The sequence below is a fragment of the Nerophis lumbriciformis genome, linkage group LG09 (genome assembly GCF_033978685.3).
Source record: "Nerophis lumbriciformis linkage group LG09, RoL_Nlum_v2.1, whole genome shotgun sequence".
NCBI classification, from domain to species: Eukaryota; Metazoa; Chordata; class Actinopteri; order Syngnathiformes; family Syngnathidae; genus Nerophis; species Nerophis lumbriciformis.
Genome location: NC_084556.2, coordinates 22,093,235 through 22,110,136, shown reverse-complemented (window position 1 = coordinate 22,110,136; position 16,902 = coordinate 22,093,235). Strand labels below are relative to the sequence as shown.

The following is a 16,902-nucleotide window of genomic DNA, read 5'->3' as shown; positions in this document are numbered from 1 at the left end:
GGCCCTGCGATGAGGTGGTGACTTGTCCAGGGTGTACCCCGCCTTCCGGCCGAATGCAGCTGAGATAGGCTCCAGCACCCCCCGCGACCCCGAACGGGACAAGCGGTAGAAAATGGATGGATGGATGGTATTTTATCCTTTATTCTAGCTCATAATTCTTACTATTTTACATATTTTATTATTTTCACTGTGACGACGTGGTCGCATAGTGATGCGGGTGTGGTTCTCCCAAGGATGCAGACGGCTTGGACACAGCTTGCAGGTAGGAAAAATGATTTATTTTAAATATAAATAATATGATGAATAAACAAAAGGGCTAGCGTGGGAGCTAGCAAACCAAAAGAGCCTAGCGTGAGAACTAGTAGCTAAGAAACAGTAAATAATCGTCGTCATCAGTTGTGTGAGAACAAACTACGAAGCCAGACAGAGTGAGGCCAGAGCAAAGACTAAATAGCCCTCTGATTAGCGCCCGGGCAACAGGTGCGCGTCCGAACACCAGAGGCAGGTGCGTACAATCTGCCGTCATGGCAACAGAAACAAACTAAACTCAAGGTGCTGAAAACACGTGACACAAACATAAACAAACTCTGATCCGGGCAGCGGATCGTAACAGTACCCCCCCCTTAAAGGACAGATTCCAGATGTCCCTTGACACTAAATAAAACTAGAACCCAAAAAACAAGAAATAGTTCGAGAGTCAAGGGAGGGTGGAGGGAGGATTTGGTGGTGGGTCGCCAGGCCACGTGTCCCCGAATCCACCGGGGAAGAGTCAGGTGGCGGCGGCGAGTGGAACGCCGCTGCCGCAGGCGAGGCGGGCGACCACGGAAAGGCCACATTCGTGGCTGCCGAGAAGGTGGGCGTGAGTGGCGCCAGAAGTTCAGCAGCCGGAGAGTTCTACGACTACGTCTCGGGTGTCGCTGCTGTTTGCGCCACTGGCGTCCATAAACAAACCTCCGAGAGCGCCGCTTGCGCAGCCAGACCACTCGAGGTCGCTGAGACGAAGACGAGGAGAGAGCAGACGTCGCCGTGGAAACAGGAGGAGCCGACGTCGCCGTGGAAGCAGGAGGAGCCGACGTCGCCGTGGAGGCAGGAGGAGCCGACGTCGCCGTGGAGGCAGGAGGAGCCGACGTCGCCGTGGAGGCAGGAGGAGCCGACGTCGCCGTGGAGGCAGGAGGAGACGTCGTCGCCGTGGAAGCAGGTGCAGGTTCTGGTACCAGCCGTGGAGCAGGTGCAGGTTCTGGTACCAGCCGTGGAGCCGGCGCTGGTGTGGGTACCAGCCGTGGAGCTGGCGCTGGTGTGGGTACCAGCCGTGGAGCCGGCGCTGGTGTGGGTACCAGCCGTGGAGCCGGCGCTGGTGTGGGTACCAGCCGTGGAGCCGGCGCTGGTGTGGGAACCAGCCTTGGAGCCGGCGCTGGTGTGGGTACCAGCCGTGGAGCCGGCGCTGGTGTGGGAACCAGCCTTGGAGCCGGCGCTGGTGTGGGAACCAGCCTTGGAGCCGGCGCTGGTGTGGGAACCAGCCTTGGAGCCGGGACAGGGGTTGGTCTTTGAGTCGGTGCTGGTGTGAGAACCAGCCTTGGAGCCGGCGCTGGTGTGAGAACCAGCCTTGGAGCCGGCGCTGGTGTGAGAACCAGCCTTGGAGCCGGCGCTGGTGTGGGAACCAGCCTTGGAGCCGGCGCTGGTGTGGGAACCAGCCGAGGAACTTGGCATGGTGGAGCTTGGCGTGGTGGAGGTACTGGAGACGAAGCTTGGTGTGTCAGCCGAGGTGCAGGAACAGGTGCTAGCCGAGGTGCAGCTGGAGGTGGCCTAGCTGGCGGTTGTGGCTTAGCAGGACGAAGGACTGGTGGCGGTGGCCGTGCAGGAGGTTGCGGTTTAGCACGCCGGAAGACTGGTGGCGGTGGCCTTGCAGGAGGTTGCAGTTTAGCACGCCGAAAGACTGGTGGCGGTGGCCGTGCAGGGGGTTGCGGCTTAGCACGCCGAAAAACTGGTGGCGGTGGCCGTGCAGGAGGTTGCGGCTTAGCACGCCGAAAAACTGGTGGCGGTGGCCGTGCAGGAGGTTGCGGCTTAGCACGCCGAAGTTGTGCCACCGCACTAGCACAGTTCCCAGTACTAGCCCCCCCCTCAAGACGCGGATACCAGACGCGCTCTTTGCGGTTTGGAACTGTCTTCAAGGGTGGGTGGGGGAAGGTATGGAGGGGGGTATACTCTTCTTCAAATTGTCCAAATTGACTATTATCATCCCCCACTTGAGATTGGGTGGGAGCACAGGGGGAAAAAATATGTGCAGTGGGCGGAGCAATAGTCACTGGGGGCGGAACCAAAGTCACTGGAGGTGGAGTCTGAAAATCAGAATGTGACTGACTAGACTTACACTTAATAAAAATGTCCTGATAATGTCTTATCTTACAATGAAAGTCATTTGGTATTGGCTGACAGAAAGAATTAGAAGATGGAAAAAAAAATTCTTGTTCAATGATGTCATCAGAAGTGGGCGGAGTTACCTCTTCGGGAGGCGCCAATGACATGACATTACTGTTGCAACTGTCCATGTGACTTACAGCCCAATCGGAGAACTGTTTGGCAAAGTGGTCGATGGGGTTGCCAAACATCTGAGGAGGGGAAGTTTGAGCTGCATATAGCTTGCTTCGGTCCGGGGGAGGAGTTTGCAGGAGCGGCGCGTCTTGGCGGCGAGGGAAAGACCTCCTGGCCGGCTTCCGTCTTTGACGGCGCGCACGGTACTGCGGTGTAGCGGCGATGTCTTCCGACCAGAGGGAATCGATGGGGATAAGAGAGCCTCCAGGTCCCCACATGAGATTCGACCTATCCTCCGTCGAATAGCGAAGCGTCTCGGCTTCCATCGCTCGCAACACCATGAGCGTACCTTCGTCCAACTCCTCGTTAGCCAGTGCGGGAGAATTGTTTTCTGCTGGCTTCGTACTGTGACGACGTGGTCGCATAGTGATGCGGGTGTGGTTCTCCCAAGGATGCAGACGGCTTGGACACAGCTTGCAGGTAGGAAAAATGATTTATTTTAAATATAAATAATATGATGAATAAACAAAAGGGCTAGCGTGGGAGCTAGAAAACCAAAAGAGCCTAGCGTGAGAACTAGTAGCTAAGAAACAGTAAATAATCGTCGTCATCAGTTGTGTGAGAACAAACTACGAAGCCAGACAGAGTGAGGCCAGAGCAAAGACTAAATAGCCCTCTGATTAGCGCCCGGGCAACAGGTGCGCGTCCCGAACACTAACCAGAGGCAGGTGCGTACAATCTGCCGTCATGGCAACAGAAACAAACTAAACTCAAGGTGCTGAAAACACGTGACACAAACATAAACAAACTCTGATCCGGGCAGCGGATCGTAACATTCACCTTCCAGTGTTCCAGAGGCAGCTCTCTGTATCAGGGGTTATCGGCCATGGCTGTGGGGGCGCATTGTATTCGCGTTCTGGTGGCCGTGGTCTGATGACCTCCTGGTGCAGATGGCTCCTGTGATAGTGTTTTTTCACTCGGCTTCTCTGTACTCCGCTATGCATTCATTTGTACATGAATGTGTGTGTGGGTCATCGGGTGATTGTTTTTAAGTCTGTAAAGTACATTGTTGCATATTTCTTTTATGTATGAAAAGCACTTTGTAAATACAATTTTATTGATGATCGATTTATTAGTTATGATGCAGTGCTGAAAACAAACACTGCCATTATAACGTGAATAATGCATGTTTTTTTAATAGAAGATGTTCCGATGCTTTTTTCTGAGCAATAGAAACAAATATATTTTATAGCTCCATAGATGGATGGCTGGGTGATGATCCTGTTTTGTGTCATAGTGGAGAAAATGGCATGGAGTGGCAAAAAAATCTAAAGGAATACAAAAGTTGTTTTAATAGATTGATAGAACTAGAACACATCCAGTTGTGTACAGTAGTCATAAGTTGAATATTTGGGCTGGATATTTGCAAGGACTTCAGGATACGTATCCTGATTAGGGATTTTAACCGATAGTAGTACCAAATCGGTTTTGTAAAAAAGGTGTTGGTGCCTGAACCGGTACAAAAGAAATAAATGAAATCATGCAATAAAAAATAAAAAAGTTTTTTATTTTTATGGAATTTTGTGCCATCACTAGTAATTTAAATACTTCAATGTATAAATGAAATAATAACTAAATATTACATTTAAAAATAGGAAACAAAATCCACAACAATGTCATAATTAATGTAGAAATACAGAACATAGAGAATGTGTCAAAAATCAACTTGCTTGTCAATACTCATAATTCCGAGTTCATGAATGCAACCTTACTAGTTATAAACATCATTGGTGCATATTAAGGAAGTGTTGTGTTGTTGTTGTTGTGGCTACTGGTTAGCTCTGTGGCGCTAGCGGTGCTATGATGTTTAATAAAGTTTATAAAGAGTGTCAGGTTTCAGTGCCTATCCTTAATCATGACACTTGAGTCACAATTCAATACAGTATTGAGATATTGTGATATTGAAACTTTGGGATATTCTTCATAGTTCAATAAACAATGTTAAATGCAGTTTAAAATACAGGATATATATTTGTGTGTGTGTGTGTGTGTGTATATATATATATATATATATATATATATATATATATATATATATATATATATATTTATATATTTATATATATATAAAAACCAATATATATGAACTATGAAGAATATCACTATGTTGCAATATCACAATATTTCAATACTGTATTGAATTGTGACTCAAGTGTGGTGAATTGTGACTCAAGTGTGGTGATTAAGGATAGGCACTGAAACCTGACACTCTTTATCCTTAATCACAAACTTGACTCACAATTCAATACAGTATTGCAACATATTGTGATGTTCTTCATAGTTCACTAAACAATGTTAAAATGCATTTTAAAATACAGGAGATATATATATATATATATATATATATATATATATATATATATATATATATATATATATATATATATATATAATCTCCTGTATTTTAAAATGTATATATATATATATATATATATATATATATATATATATATATATATATATATATATATATATATATATATATAATCTCCTGTATTTTAAAATGAATTTTAACATTTAACAGTCTACCCCAGGGCAGCTGTGGCTATGAAAGTAGCTTACCACCACCAGGTGTGAATGATTGATGGGTTCTACATGTAAAGCGACTTTGAGTACTTAGAAAAGCGCTATACAAATCCCAGGTATTATTATTATTATTATTATTATTATTAACATTGTTTAGTGAACTATGAAGAGCATCACAATATGTTGCAATATTGCAATACTTTTCTATTTATTGCAATTGTACAGAAAGTGCATCAGGTTTTTTGCCACTTAATTGTAATAAAAATGTCCTCGACTTCTGAACTGTTGACTTGTTGCACTGCGTTGCTCAAGTTGCTCACCACTGAGCCTGTACAGCGAGATAGCAGTACACCGCACTTTGAGGAGCGAAGGTGCTGAAGTTGTCCTTGAGTTACAATCGGCCCTATCGATCATATTTCGAAACAAGCCAATAAGAATCGATATTATGTTGTTAGACCCTATTAAATATTTTCCTGACAACCATTGTCCTTTGCATGTGTTTTTGGTCTACTTTTTTGGTGTCCTATGCAAGGGACATTTGTTGCAGTGGACATGTGTTTTTGCCTTTTTTGTGTCTTCTGCAGTGGACGTGTGTTTTTGTTCTATTTATTTTGTTTTTGGTCTATTTTTTGTGTCCTTTCAGTGAACATTTGTGTTTGGTCTATTTAATTTGCATCCTCTGCTGTGACTATTTGTTTGTTTTTGAGACACTCGTGATTTAGGGCTATATAAATAAACATTGATTGATTGATTGATTTTTAAATTTTTTGTGTCCTCTGCAGTGGACATTTGTTTTTGGTCTTTCTTTTGTTATAGCTACACATTTGGAAACAAAAAACAAAAAAAAACCAGTTGTCAACTCGACATGCCGCTTGCTGTCAGACTACTGCTCCTACTCATACTGTACTACTAATAAAAATAATAATCCGTAAAAAACATTACTTTAATAATAAAAACAATAATTATGAAATATAAAACATGGGAAAATAAATAGAAAAATATAAATAATAATACATAATAAAATTATTAAATAAATAATACTTTTATATAATAAAATCAACAAATAATGCATTTTAATACAACTATTAATAAAAATAATTTACCCAACTAAGGCTACAAAAGTTGTTTTTGAAGCCTTTTGAACATTTATAATGAGAATGTGAATACCACAGTTGTCGACCTCTGATTCATTTTTATGGCAACACAATTTTTCCCATTGGAAATTATAGAAATTAAATTAAACTGTTCCAGGGTCAAACTGTCACTATCATGAAACCTTTTCTAACTGTTCATGTAGTGTTTTAGGTGATATTTTAACACCTGCCGACATGAACTGGTATTTGATGCAAATAGTTGATCAAAACATCTGATGTCAGCGTTTTTAAATATTGTGTTGTAGTGCAGCGTCAACATCCGCTATATGTCTCACACTAATATACGTCTTTTACTTTGCCCATGGGAATCTGCTGCCAATAGCCCACTTCAGGGTTCCTATGGCAACACTTACTACCCTGACATAATAGGTCTCAATTAACTTGGTTAAGAGGCTGATTAGTTAAGCCTTTACGTTTTATGCAAACCATGAAACTTCTTATGGTTCCTCTCCACTGTTTGGCTGCCAACTCAACCTGATCTGAATGCTTGATTGCCCCACGTCGGAATCACATGTGTCTGATTGATTCAATGCAATGAAAAGAGAATGTTAGTCTTTCTGTGTATAAAAAAAGGCCCAAAAAGGTGATAGTCTTGCTTTCCTGTTAAAATGCAGGGCACTTTCCTGTGACATTTAACTGTGGTTTCTATTAACATTTTATTAATTCAATAACACATTTTCCTGGGGCGATGAATAATAATTTTTAGCTTGAGCAGATCGTCTGATAAACATGAGAGTGAATGAAACTGTGAAAGATCCAGGAAGCAAAATAATGTAATTGAATTAAATCAAATCAAAAGCTAAGCAAGGCAAGTTTATTTATGGAACACAATCTGTACACAAGGCATATCTAACTGCTTCACAGAAAATTAGAAGAAGGAAAAAAAAATAATTAAGTACTTTCCAGGCTATAGAGCACACCCGTATTTAAATGGGAACTGCTCTTTGGTTTTTGTTTTTTAGAATTTTGCCTATCGTACACAATCTTTATGAAAGACATGATGATGGATGGATTTAAAAATGTTTTTTGCATTGTAAATATTATGGGAGTTATTCAAACCTGCCTATAGAGCCCGTAAAAAAATTCAAACACCTCCATTAAGGTTTTATACAAATGATGTAAGTATATATGTAATGTGGTGACGGGCACATTTTTAATAACATTTAATATACGTATTTTGATCATTTTAAGCATACGCGGTGCATTAATTTTAAAAAATTGCTTTTTTTCCCCTTTCATCATTGATTTCTGCTCACTGCAGACTTTATAAGAGCCAATAAACATAATAAGACATCACTTACTGTGCAAGGTCTGCTGTCATTAGGATGCCTCCTGCTGGGATTTCATGTATTCCCATTGAGGTGAAAAAAGCGCTTTTTGTGTCGTTCTCACCAGTTCCAGGTCCTAAATGCCGGTCAAAGTGTCCAAATTTGTAGGATTATATTCCCAGCCATCTACTTTCCAAGTGAGAGGCATGATTTATGATCTACAATAAACTTGCAGGGAGCAGGGAAGTGAGAAAACAGCAAACCACTCAATGATGTTAACATAGGGAACAACGGAAGTGATTACGTCGCCGCTATAAATAATTTGTCTGAGTTAGCGCTTATAATATTAATATTACTAATACTTGGTTAATATTCCAGTCACAAAATTTTAATTAAATATTGTTGGTGCTTTTTGAATGGTTATTGGATTTTATGGGCGGAATAGTGGAGCTCCCATTGGCTCCGCTGTAAGCAAACTATTATACACTGTACGTTTATTTAATATTTAGAATGCATTAAAAAAATCCATCCGTCGTCATGTCTTTCATAATGATTGTGAACGATTCCCAAAAAAGTGCAGTTCTCTTTTAAGCCGCACCCACCAAATTTTAGAAGAAATTATTATTTTTACATATATTAGCTGCACCGGACAATAAATTGCAGATATATACCGATACAAACGATTTTGTAAATGTTTATGTACATACCTTAGTTGTTAACAAATGGTGCCTGTCACACGGCAGTAAAACGACTGATCAAACAAAACGGAAGTCATCGTCATGGACCCACTGGCTGTGGAAGCTAGCACTCTAATCAGCTAAACAGACTCAATAAGTCCACGGTGGCGTTTTGGTGAATTTACGAAACTGAAACAATACCAATAAAATGCTATTGTAAGTTAATAAAGCTAACACAGACACTTGTAAACGTGTTAGCATATTTGCTTCCTTAATTACATTCTGATGGCACATACAAATATGCACAAAAACATTTCTACTGATATTACACATGGGACCGTCTAGTAAGTCTGAATGGTTTTAGTTATATTGTAAAACTTACAAACGTTGCTTGGCGTGATGAATGAAGGATCCTTTCGAGCAGAAACGCTATGCTGCCAAGCCTCGCTTTAGTGCGACTATGTAATTTATATTTACTATCCTTTGTTAATTAAACTGTTTAATTAGAACAAACAAGTCCATAGCGTCTGTTCTTTTTGTTATGCATCCCTTTTTGACCAAACAATGGCACAGGAACCGTAACGAATAGTACTCAAAACTGTATTTAGTTACGGTTCAAGGCACGAAACAAAAAGTAAATCTTTTACCTGCAGCACCTGCAGTGAGCAAATTTTTCCAAATGATAGCACCATAGCACAAACAATAACACACATTTTCAGCGTCTGTCGGTGTTGAAAACTATTTGTTGATTACAAAACATTATAACCGTTAGCGAAGAAAAATACGTAAATTAGCCGCATCGTTTTATAAGCCACAAGGTGCAAAGCGTAGGAAAAAAGTAGAAGCTTATAGTCAGGAAAATACAGTACCGGTAATCATAAAAATAATCATAGTTCAAATTAAAATCAAAATAACCTATAAAATCAATAAAATCCTATATATGTAGCATATAACCTTTAATTCTTGGATCGGTGATGCTCTGAAAATTGAAATTATTCCTTACATTATTCAATATAACAATATACAGTATGCAGAACTGCATTTCATTTATCATTACACATTATGCTCATATTTTACATTTGTGGCAAAAATGTATTTAATCCTATAATCATTCTAAGTTGAAATGTGTTTTTTGTGTGTGTTCTTACCTTGCATAATAATCTTTCATAAGCATGGATGCAGGCAGACGCTGCTTTTTAACAACAATTGCACCACCAAAGGATTTAACACCTGCTGCCTCAGAGAAAGATGTAAAAACAAGCTGAGCACAGACGGTCTCATCGCTTTTTTAGTCTGTCCCCAAAATGGACCCCAGGTCTGTTGACTAACGGGAATCATGATTTCCCATGCGAGGGCCCAAGACATCTCAGAACCTGTGCAAACACTCTGTGAAGCAACTCAATGAGAAGCCTGGGTCCAAGACGTGTTTGACTGACTTATACATGCAAAAATGTGCCATTGCCAGGCAACAAACCATTGGCAAGCGTAACAGTTGAAGTTGTTTGCTCCCCTCAGGACTGGACGACTGCCTGCAGCAGTACATCAAGACGTTCGAGAGGGAGAACGTTGGGGGGGACCAGCTGCTGCGAATCACCCACCAGGAGCTGGAGGATTTGGGAGTGTCCAGGATCGGCCATCAGGAGCTGATATTGGAGGCGGTGGACTTGCTTTGTGCGCTGGTAAGTTCAGTCTTCACACACTTGTATTATTGCATGAGGATGACTTTTTGCCAATTTCATTGGATAATCCTCAAAATGTCATTAAGCACAATCAAAGACTTGTGGTCAACTAAGGGTACATTCCAAAAAGACTGGGACATTTCTGCATTGGAACTATACTTAAAATTAAAAGTCCAACAAAAAATATTACAGATTATATAGACTATACTTACATGTTTGTATTGGTTATGCTATATATCTCTATTTAAAGGGGAAGTGCATGTAATGATCTCACATGACAGTTATTAGTTCCTTGTATTTTGTAATATTTCCTGTCCAGGGCACTTGTTTCTTTTCACTTCCTGTTTGCCTCCATTTGCCACAATTCCTCTGGTCGATCGGTGCGTTTCATTTGTACTGGGAGTTCGGAATTTCCAAGTTCCTAGTCGGATATTGCAAGTGGAACTCCCCTCGAGGTCGGATTTCCAACTCGGAAAGTCAGAGCATTGTCTTCACTCCCGAGTTTGTTTCAAAGATTGCTGCTCTGGATGTAAACAATGATATCTGCTTCTATAATATCTGTTACTAGTACCTCTGATTAGTTTTTGTCGCAGTAAATCGGCTTTATACAGTGTATTGCTGTACGTTTATATATGGTAACGCCACTGTAATGTGAACTACATTTATTTCATGTCGTATATACGTTCTACTTAGTTAGCAATAGTGTCTTGTGTTTTCTCTTCATCTACCGTGTTTGAAGGTTGCAGGAAGAATATCTTCTCCCATTAGTTGTTTATATTCAGACAAGGCAAGCGCAAAAATAGCTTTTGTGAATGCGGCCATATTGATTTCCCACTTCGTGACTGGAACACGCTCAGTCATCCCCAGCTCCGACTTCCCATTTCCCAGGTAAATGGATAGCAGCATAAGAGCTGGCTCCTTCAGCTGTCCCTGATTGGCGATCAGGACACACCTGTTCCTGGTTGCAATCAGGACACACCTGTCCCTGGTTGCCAATCAGGCTGCTTCCTTTGAAGACAGGGCTGGATCATTTTCTTTGCGCTTCAAACGCCAGTTTGCACATTTTTGGTTTATAAGTTACCTGCGTTTTTTCTAATAAAAATGACGGTTTTTTTTGCACTTGCCTGACGTCTCCTCATCCCGGCATCCAGACAAACACCAAAACGTAACACTGGACTTCTTTTTTAAAGTTTGCTCATCAGCCACAATCCCTATTTGAGACAAGAACAGACGTCTTTCCCTTTTCTGTGTATTTTAAATAATGAAACACTGGTAGTAAGAGTTGGCTAACAATGGTCATACGATCGATTCTGCCTATAAATTATAGGTTTTGAGTCCCTGCAATGAGTATCTTGTAATGCAGTAAAATGCACATTTAAGATAACAGTAATATTTACAGTACTTTTCTCATTTTAGGCATTACGGTAACTTCTATCCTCACCACTTTGATTTCACAGAGTGCACAGCAATGGGCTGTACTTCTGTCAACAACAACAAAATATAAAGCAGTTTCTGTGTTTGCTGACACTTATGACAGCAACATGAGAGCCCTGGAGCATTATCATGTAGCACTATTGCTAAACGTTTCAAATAAAAACACCTACTCAGTGGCCTTGTGGTTAGAGTGTCCGCCCTGAGATCGGTAGGTTGTGAGCTCAAACCCCGGCCGAGTCATACCAAAGACTATAAGAATGGGACCCATTACCTCCCTGCTTGGCACTCAGCATCAAGGGTTGGAATTGGGGGTTAAATCACTAAAAATGATTCCCGGGCGCGGCACCGCTGCTGCCCACTGCTCCCCTCACCTCCCAGGGAGTGAACAAGGGGATGGGTCAAATGCAGAGGACAAATTTCACCACACCTAGTGTGTGTGACATTCATTAGTACTTTAACTTGACTGATGGGATGGTTAATTCTTTCAGCCCTTGTGCTTTCCTTGCGCTGGTAGATTGAGAATAATCCTTAATCCTCAGATAAAAAATACTTCCTAGCAATGTTACACTTGTTTTATTTTGCGTTCCAATAGTTGAGAGCCAAGTTTAGCGCCTTATAGTATTAAGTATAGATGGTAAAGGTGGAATAAATTAATTCCCATTACCTGTGTTGTTATCCACCTCTCTTACTGCCAGTTTTTACATGATTTAAAATGCATAGAAAAGGGAAAGACATGTATGTTCTTGTCTCACATAAGAATTGTGGGCGATAGGCTAAATTCCCCCAAAAAAGCACAGTTTTCCTTTGACATTAGCAAAGCAATTGGGTTATTGATACATTGTTAAAGGCCCTCTGCAATGGAGTTATTTGGTAAATTGCAGTGAAAAATTATTTAAAGCTGTGGAAAAGATTAGGTTTGTTTTCGAGGCTGCAGGCAGTCTAATAATCCATCCATCTATCCATCCATTTTCTACCGCTTGTCCCTTTTGGAGCCTATCTCAGCTGCATTCTAATAATGAATTCACAATTCGAAAAAATACCAGTTTAGTGGTTTTTGGTCGTGTTTTTGTTTGACTGCAGTGACCTCCAAAAGGGGTGTTGAATGTAGCCTAATATATTAAACTCTACTACAGCTAACATTACAACACACACTACCCAAGTTAAAGTTATGCTATGTTAAAATATCACATTAAAATAACATACTCTTCATCAGGGGTGCTCACACTTTTTCTGCAGGCGAGCTACTTTTCAATTGATCAAGTCGTGGGGATCTACCTCATTCATATATATAATTTATATTTACTTATTTATGAAATATATGTTTTTGTTAACAAGTTAAAGGTGTTTAATGATAATGCAAGCATGTTTAACACATATAGTTAATATTGTTAATACATTAAAGGTGTTTATTGATAATACAAGTATGTTTAATACATATAGTTAATATTGTTAACAAGTTAAAGGTGTTTAAAGATAATGCAAGCATGTTTAACACAAATAATTAATATTGTTAACAACTTAAAGGTGGTTAAAGATAAAACAAGCATGTTTAACACATATAGTTAATATTGTTAACAACTTAAAGGTGGTTAAAGATAATACAAGCATGTTTAACACATAGTTAATATTGTTAACAACTTAAAGGTGTTTAATGATAATACAAGCATGTTTAACACATATAGTTAATATTGTTAACAACTTAAACGTGGTTAAAGATAATACAAGCATGTTTAACACATATAGTTAATCTTGTTAACAAGTTAAAGGTGGTTAAAGATAATACAAGCATGTTTAACACATATAGATTCCTTTCTTTCATGAAGACAAGAATATAAGTTGGTGTATTACCTGATTCTGATGACTTGCATTGATTGGAATCAGACAGTGGTGATGATAACGTCCGCATTTTCGAATGGAGGAGAAAAAAAGTCCTCCTCTCTGTCTAATACCACATGAAAGTGGTTGGTTTTTGGCATCTTATTTGTCCAGCTTCCGTACTCCTTTGTATACACTTTACAAGAAATACATTGTCGGCAAACTCCGTAGCTTGCTAGCTTGTGCACACCAGCTTTCTGAGACTCTTATTTTGGTAGCGCAGGCAGGATGAAGCAGAGCTTTTATTGTGCAACTGTGCAGTCGGTCTTTGGAGTTTTGACGACAGGTACGGCGCCAGAGTCTGTTGAAATAAAGTGTTTCTCGCCTTCCAGCCGGTAATTTTAATGAGCTGGCAGCAGCCAGCGTCATCTCAGAAGACCCTCGGGTGCCGTGAATGTCAATCAAGTGACAAAAGTGACGTCATAGTGAAGATTTATGATCGCTCATTTTTAGGACTATTTTTTTAATGCCTGGCTGGTGATCGACTGACACACCCTCCGAGATCGACCGGTAGATCGCGATCGACGTAATGAGCACCCCTGCTCTACATCATTAGATGATATATTATTATTTATTATATTATTTTTAATGATTGACAGCAGAGGCAACCTTATTATATGGTGACTATAACAATTATTTACTGTGTATGATATTGAAAGCACGGCTATGTTGCTACTAGCATGAATGCTAACATTATTGTTAAACCATGTGTGAGTGTTTGATTACAGACAAATAACTTGTCTTTTTGTATTTTAAGACATAATGTTATAGCATAGGTGATGCAATTCTGTTAGCATTTGCATTCATTACACTTGCATGATTAGCTTCATTAGCATAGCATAATTAGCTTCTGACCATGTCTATCTAGGTAGACAAATACAACCTTACCAAAATGGCATTTATATTTTATTTATAAAATACACATTTTGTAAAAAATATACTTTCCAATAGCTCATGCGGAAATTAATATTTATAGAAGAAATAACTATTCCTTAGCATTGCTTTAATGAACAGAATTCAAACAATGTTTAACTCAGTCTTGACACAATTGGTTTTATTGTTGATAATAGACTGCATAACTGTATGACTGACTGTACAGCTGAAGTCAGCAAATAAAACCATGAATTTAATGAATTCATTAATTCTCAATGGCTAGAAATGCAGGCCCTGACCTTTATGATGCATTGTAGGAAGCACACAAGTGCAAATATTGTCCAAAAGAAACATATTCATGTTATTCAACCGACGTATTGTCTAGTAATACTGTATGATTTAAAGAAAATAGCCTGTGTATGCTTCTCACTGATCATGAACATCACTAATACATGCCTTTAGAGTCCCATACTTGTCTCAGACGACCCAGTATAGTGTATTGTGAGTCTGTAGCTTCAATACTAATGAACTGTGCACAGAGTGCTTGGCTCTAAGAAGTGATATTGTACACTTAATCTACTTTTAACATATACACTATAACTCTGCACTTGTCCAATATGATGTATATTATATATCCCATACAACAATGCAACAGGCAGGGGTGTCCAATCTTTTTCCAGCAAAGGCCGCAAAAATTGAAGGATGTAAGGGCCACACTGAAACATTTTGTAGTTATGGTTGCCAACTCACTGGAAAAAAATAAATCACAATTTATTTGTATAGGCCTTAATCACAGTGGCCTCAAAGGACACCTTGTGCTGGTCGACCCAATTTTTGCGTGAAAAGAGTTTTATGGTATCCCCAAAGGTTGAATGGGGGCAACTGGACTATCTTCTCGTCTGTTGAAGATGTTTTAGAGTTGCATCCATTCAACATTTGTGAATTAAATGAGCCGATTGACTGACTATGTAAGCAAACATATCATGCTATTTGACTCCAAGCAGAATTTAATTAGATATGTTGGCTTTGGTGTAATACAAATACATGGGGAACAAGTTGTTTAATAATAATTTTTTTGTCCATAAAACACAAATCAATATTTGATTTGTGTTTTATTTATGAAGCAAATCTCTACTCAAACAGTATGGTAATTGTCTTCGTGCTATATTGTGGTAAAATGTTAATTAACCTTAAATAGAAGCATAATGTTTAATTTGCAGACCTCTGTAATGTCACTACCATAAAGATTGGTGTCACTATTCTAAGGTGTAGTGTCATGATACTAAAGCTCTACACATTGGGCCTGATCTTCTAAAGGTTTGCGTGCAAATTGATAGTGCACACAAAGCTGATTTATTAAGCCCCTGCGCACAGCATTGCGTCTCTTAAATTAGCAAAATAGGGAGCACAGCTGATTTAGCTATTTATTTATATATATATGCATATATGCATACATATACACACACACAATATATATATATATATATATATATATATATATATATATATATATATATATATATATATATATATATATATATATATATATATATATATAAAATCTCCTGATGATTGAGGGAACCCCCTCATGAAACAGGCCTGTAGAGATGAAGTAGTCTTGTGATTTTTTTCCCACACATACATATATTGCGCTCTACTACGGTATCGAGCACTATTTTTTGGATAACCTTATTAAGACATATATATATATATATATATATATATATATATATATATATATATATATATATATATATATATATATATATATATATATATATATATATATATATATATATATATATATGTATAGCCTATACATATACATGTGTTAATACTATATTGATATAATGGTTATAAAATTAATATAATTGGATATTAAGAGTACATAAAAGTTCGACTCCAACCTTGTGTAATTCCGTGATGACCTCCTCAAAGTTTTGTAATCAGTCAGAAATATCAAGCAGCTAAAATGAGCCAAACATGGATAAGTGTAGAGTGTTTGGCTTTTTCCCATTCTGCATTGTAATGGATTTGAATAAGTGTAATTTTGAATTTTTTTATGGTGCATGGACGTTTTTTTATATTATCCACAATGGTTGTGTTATGTGTGACCATGTGTGTTGACTTTTTGTGTATGTTTTGTGTAGAGATGGCGTGGCGCAGTGGAAGAGTGGCCGTGCGCAACCCGAGGGTCACTGGTTCAATCCCCACCTAGTACCAACCTCGTTGTGTCCTGAGCAAGACACTTCACCCTTGCTCCTGATGGGTGCTGGTTAGCGCCTTGCATGGCAGCTCCCTCCATCAGTGTGTGAATGTGTGTGAATGGGTAAATGTGGAAGTAGTGTCAAAGCGCTTTGAGTACCTTGAAGGTAGAAAAGCGCTATACAAGTACAACCCATTTATCATTTATCATTTATGTTGCATTTCTTTGCGCCATGACTCGGGAAGGTTGTCTGGATTGGGTCATATAATTAATGCTCTGCTGTGGTAATCACTTCAAGCACAATTCATGGTCATTGACCTGAATCACACACGTTAACAACAAGATGGCCGCTAAGTTGTAGCGTTAAGATCGTCAGATATTTAAGATTAATAGGGACAATCGGGAGAAAAAGGTAAACACTTGGGCTATATTTTTTAATAAACTCATAACGTCTTGTGGGCTAAATTGAAGACCCCTGCAAAGTGTGTCTGTCTTCATAACATGTATAATTATTCAGCAGTCGCATGTGCAATGTGATTTATCAATGCTGAAACTGTTCCGCGGGCGTTATTTTGGATCTATATTTAGCACGTTTGAAAGTTACGTGCAAACTGACGTAGT

The 16,902-nt window shown here is 39.4% G+C and overlaps 1 protein-coding gene across 6 annotated transcripts in view; it reads left to right on the top strand.

Annotated features, from left to right (window-relative positions):
- LOC133607523 (connector enhancer of kinase suppressor of ras 2-like) overlaps nucleotides 1–16,902 on the top strand; it is a 76,710-nt gene that overhangs the window by 6,713 nt on the left and 53,095 nt on the right. For all 6 annotated transcript variants that reach the window (XM_061962237.1, XM_061962238.1, XM_061962235.1 and 3 more), the window contains exon 2: nucleotides 9,730–9,893. In XM_061962237.1, coding sequence (XP_061818221.1) covers nucleotides 9,730–9,893 — 164 coding nt within the window. The remainder of the gene's footprint in view (nucleotides 1–9,729; nucleotides 9,894–16,902) is intronic.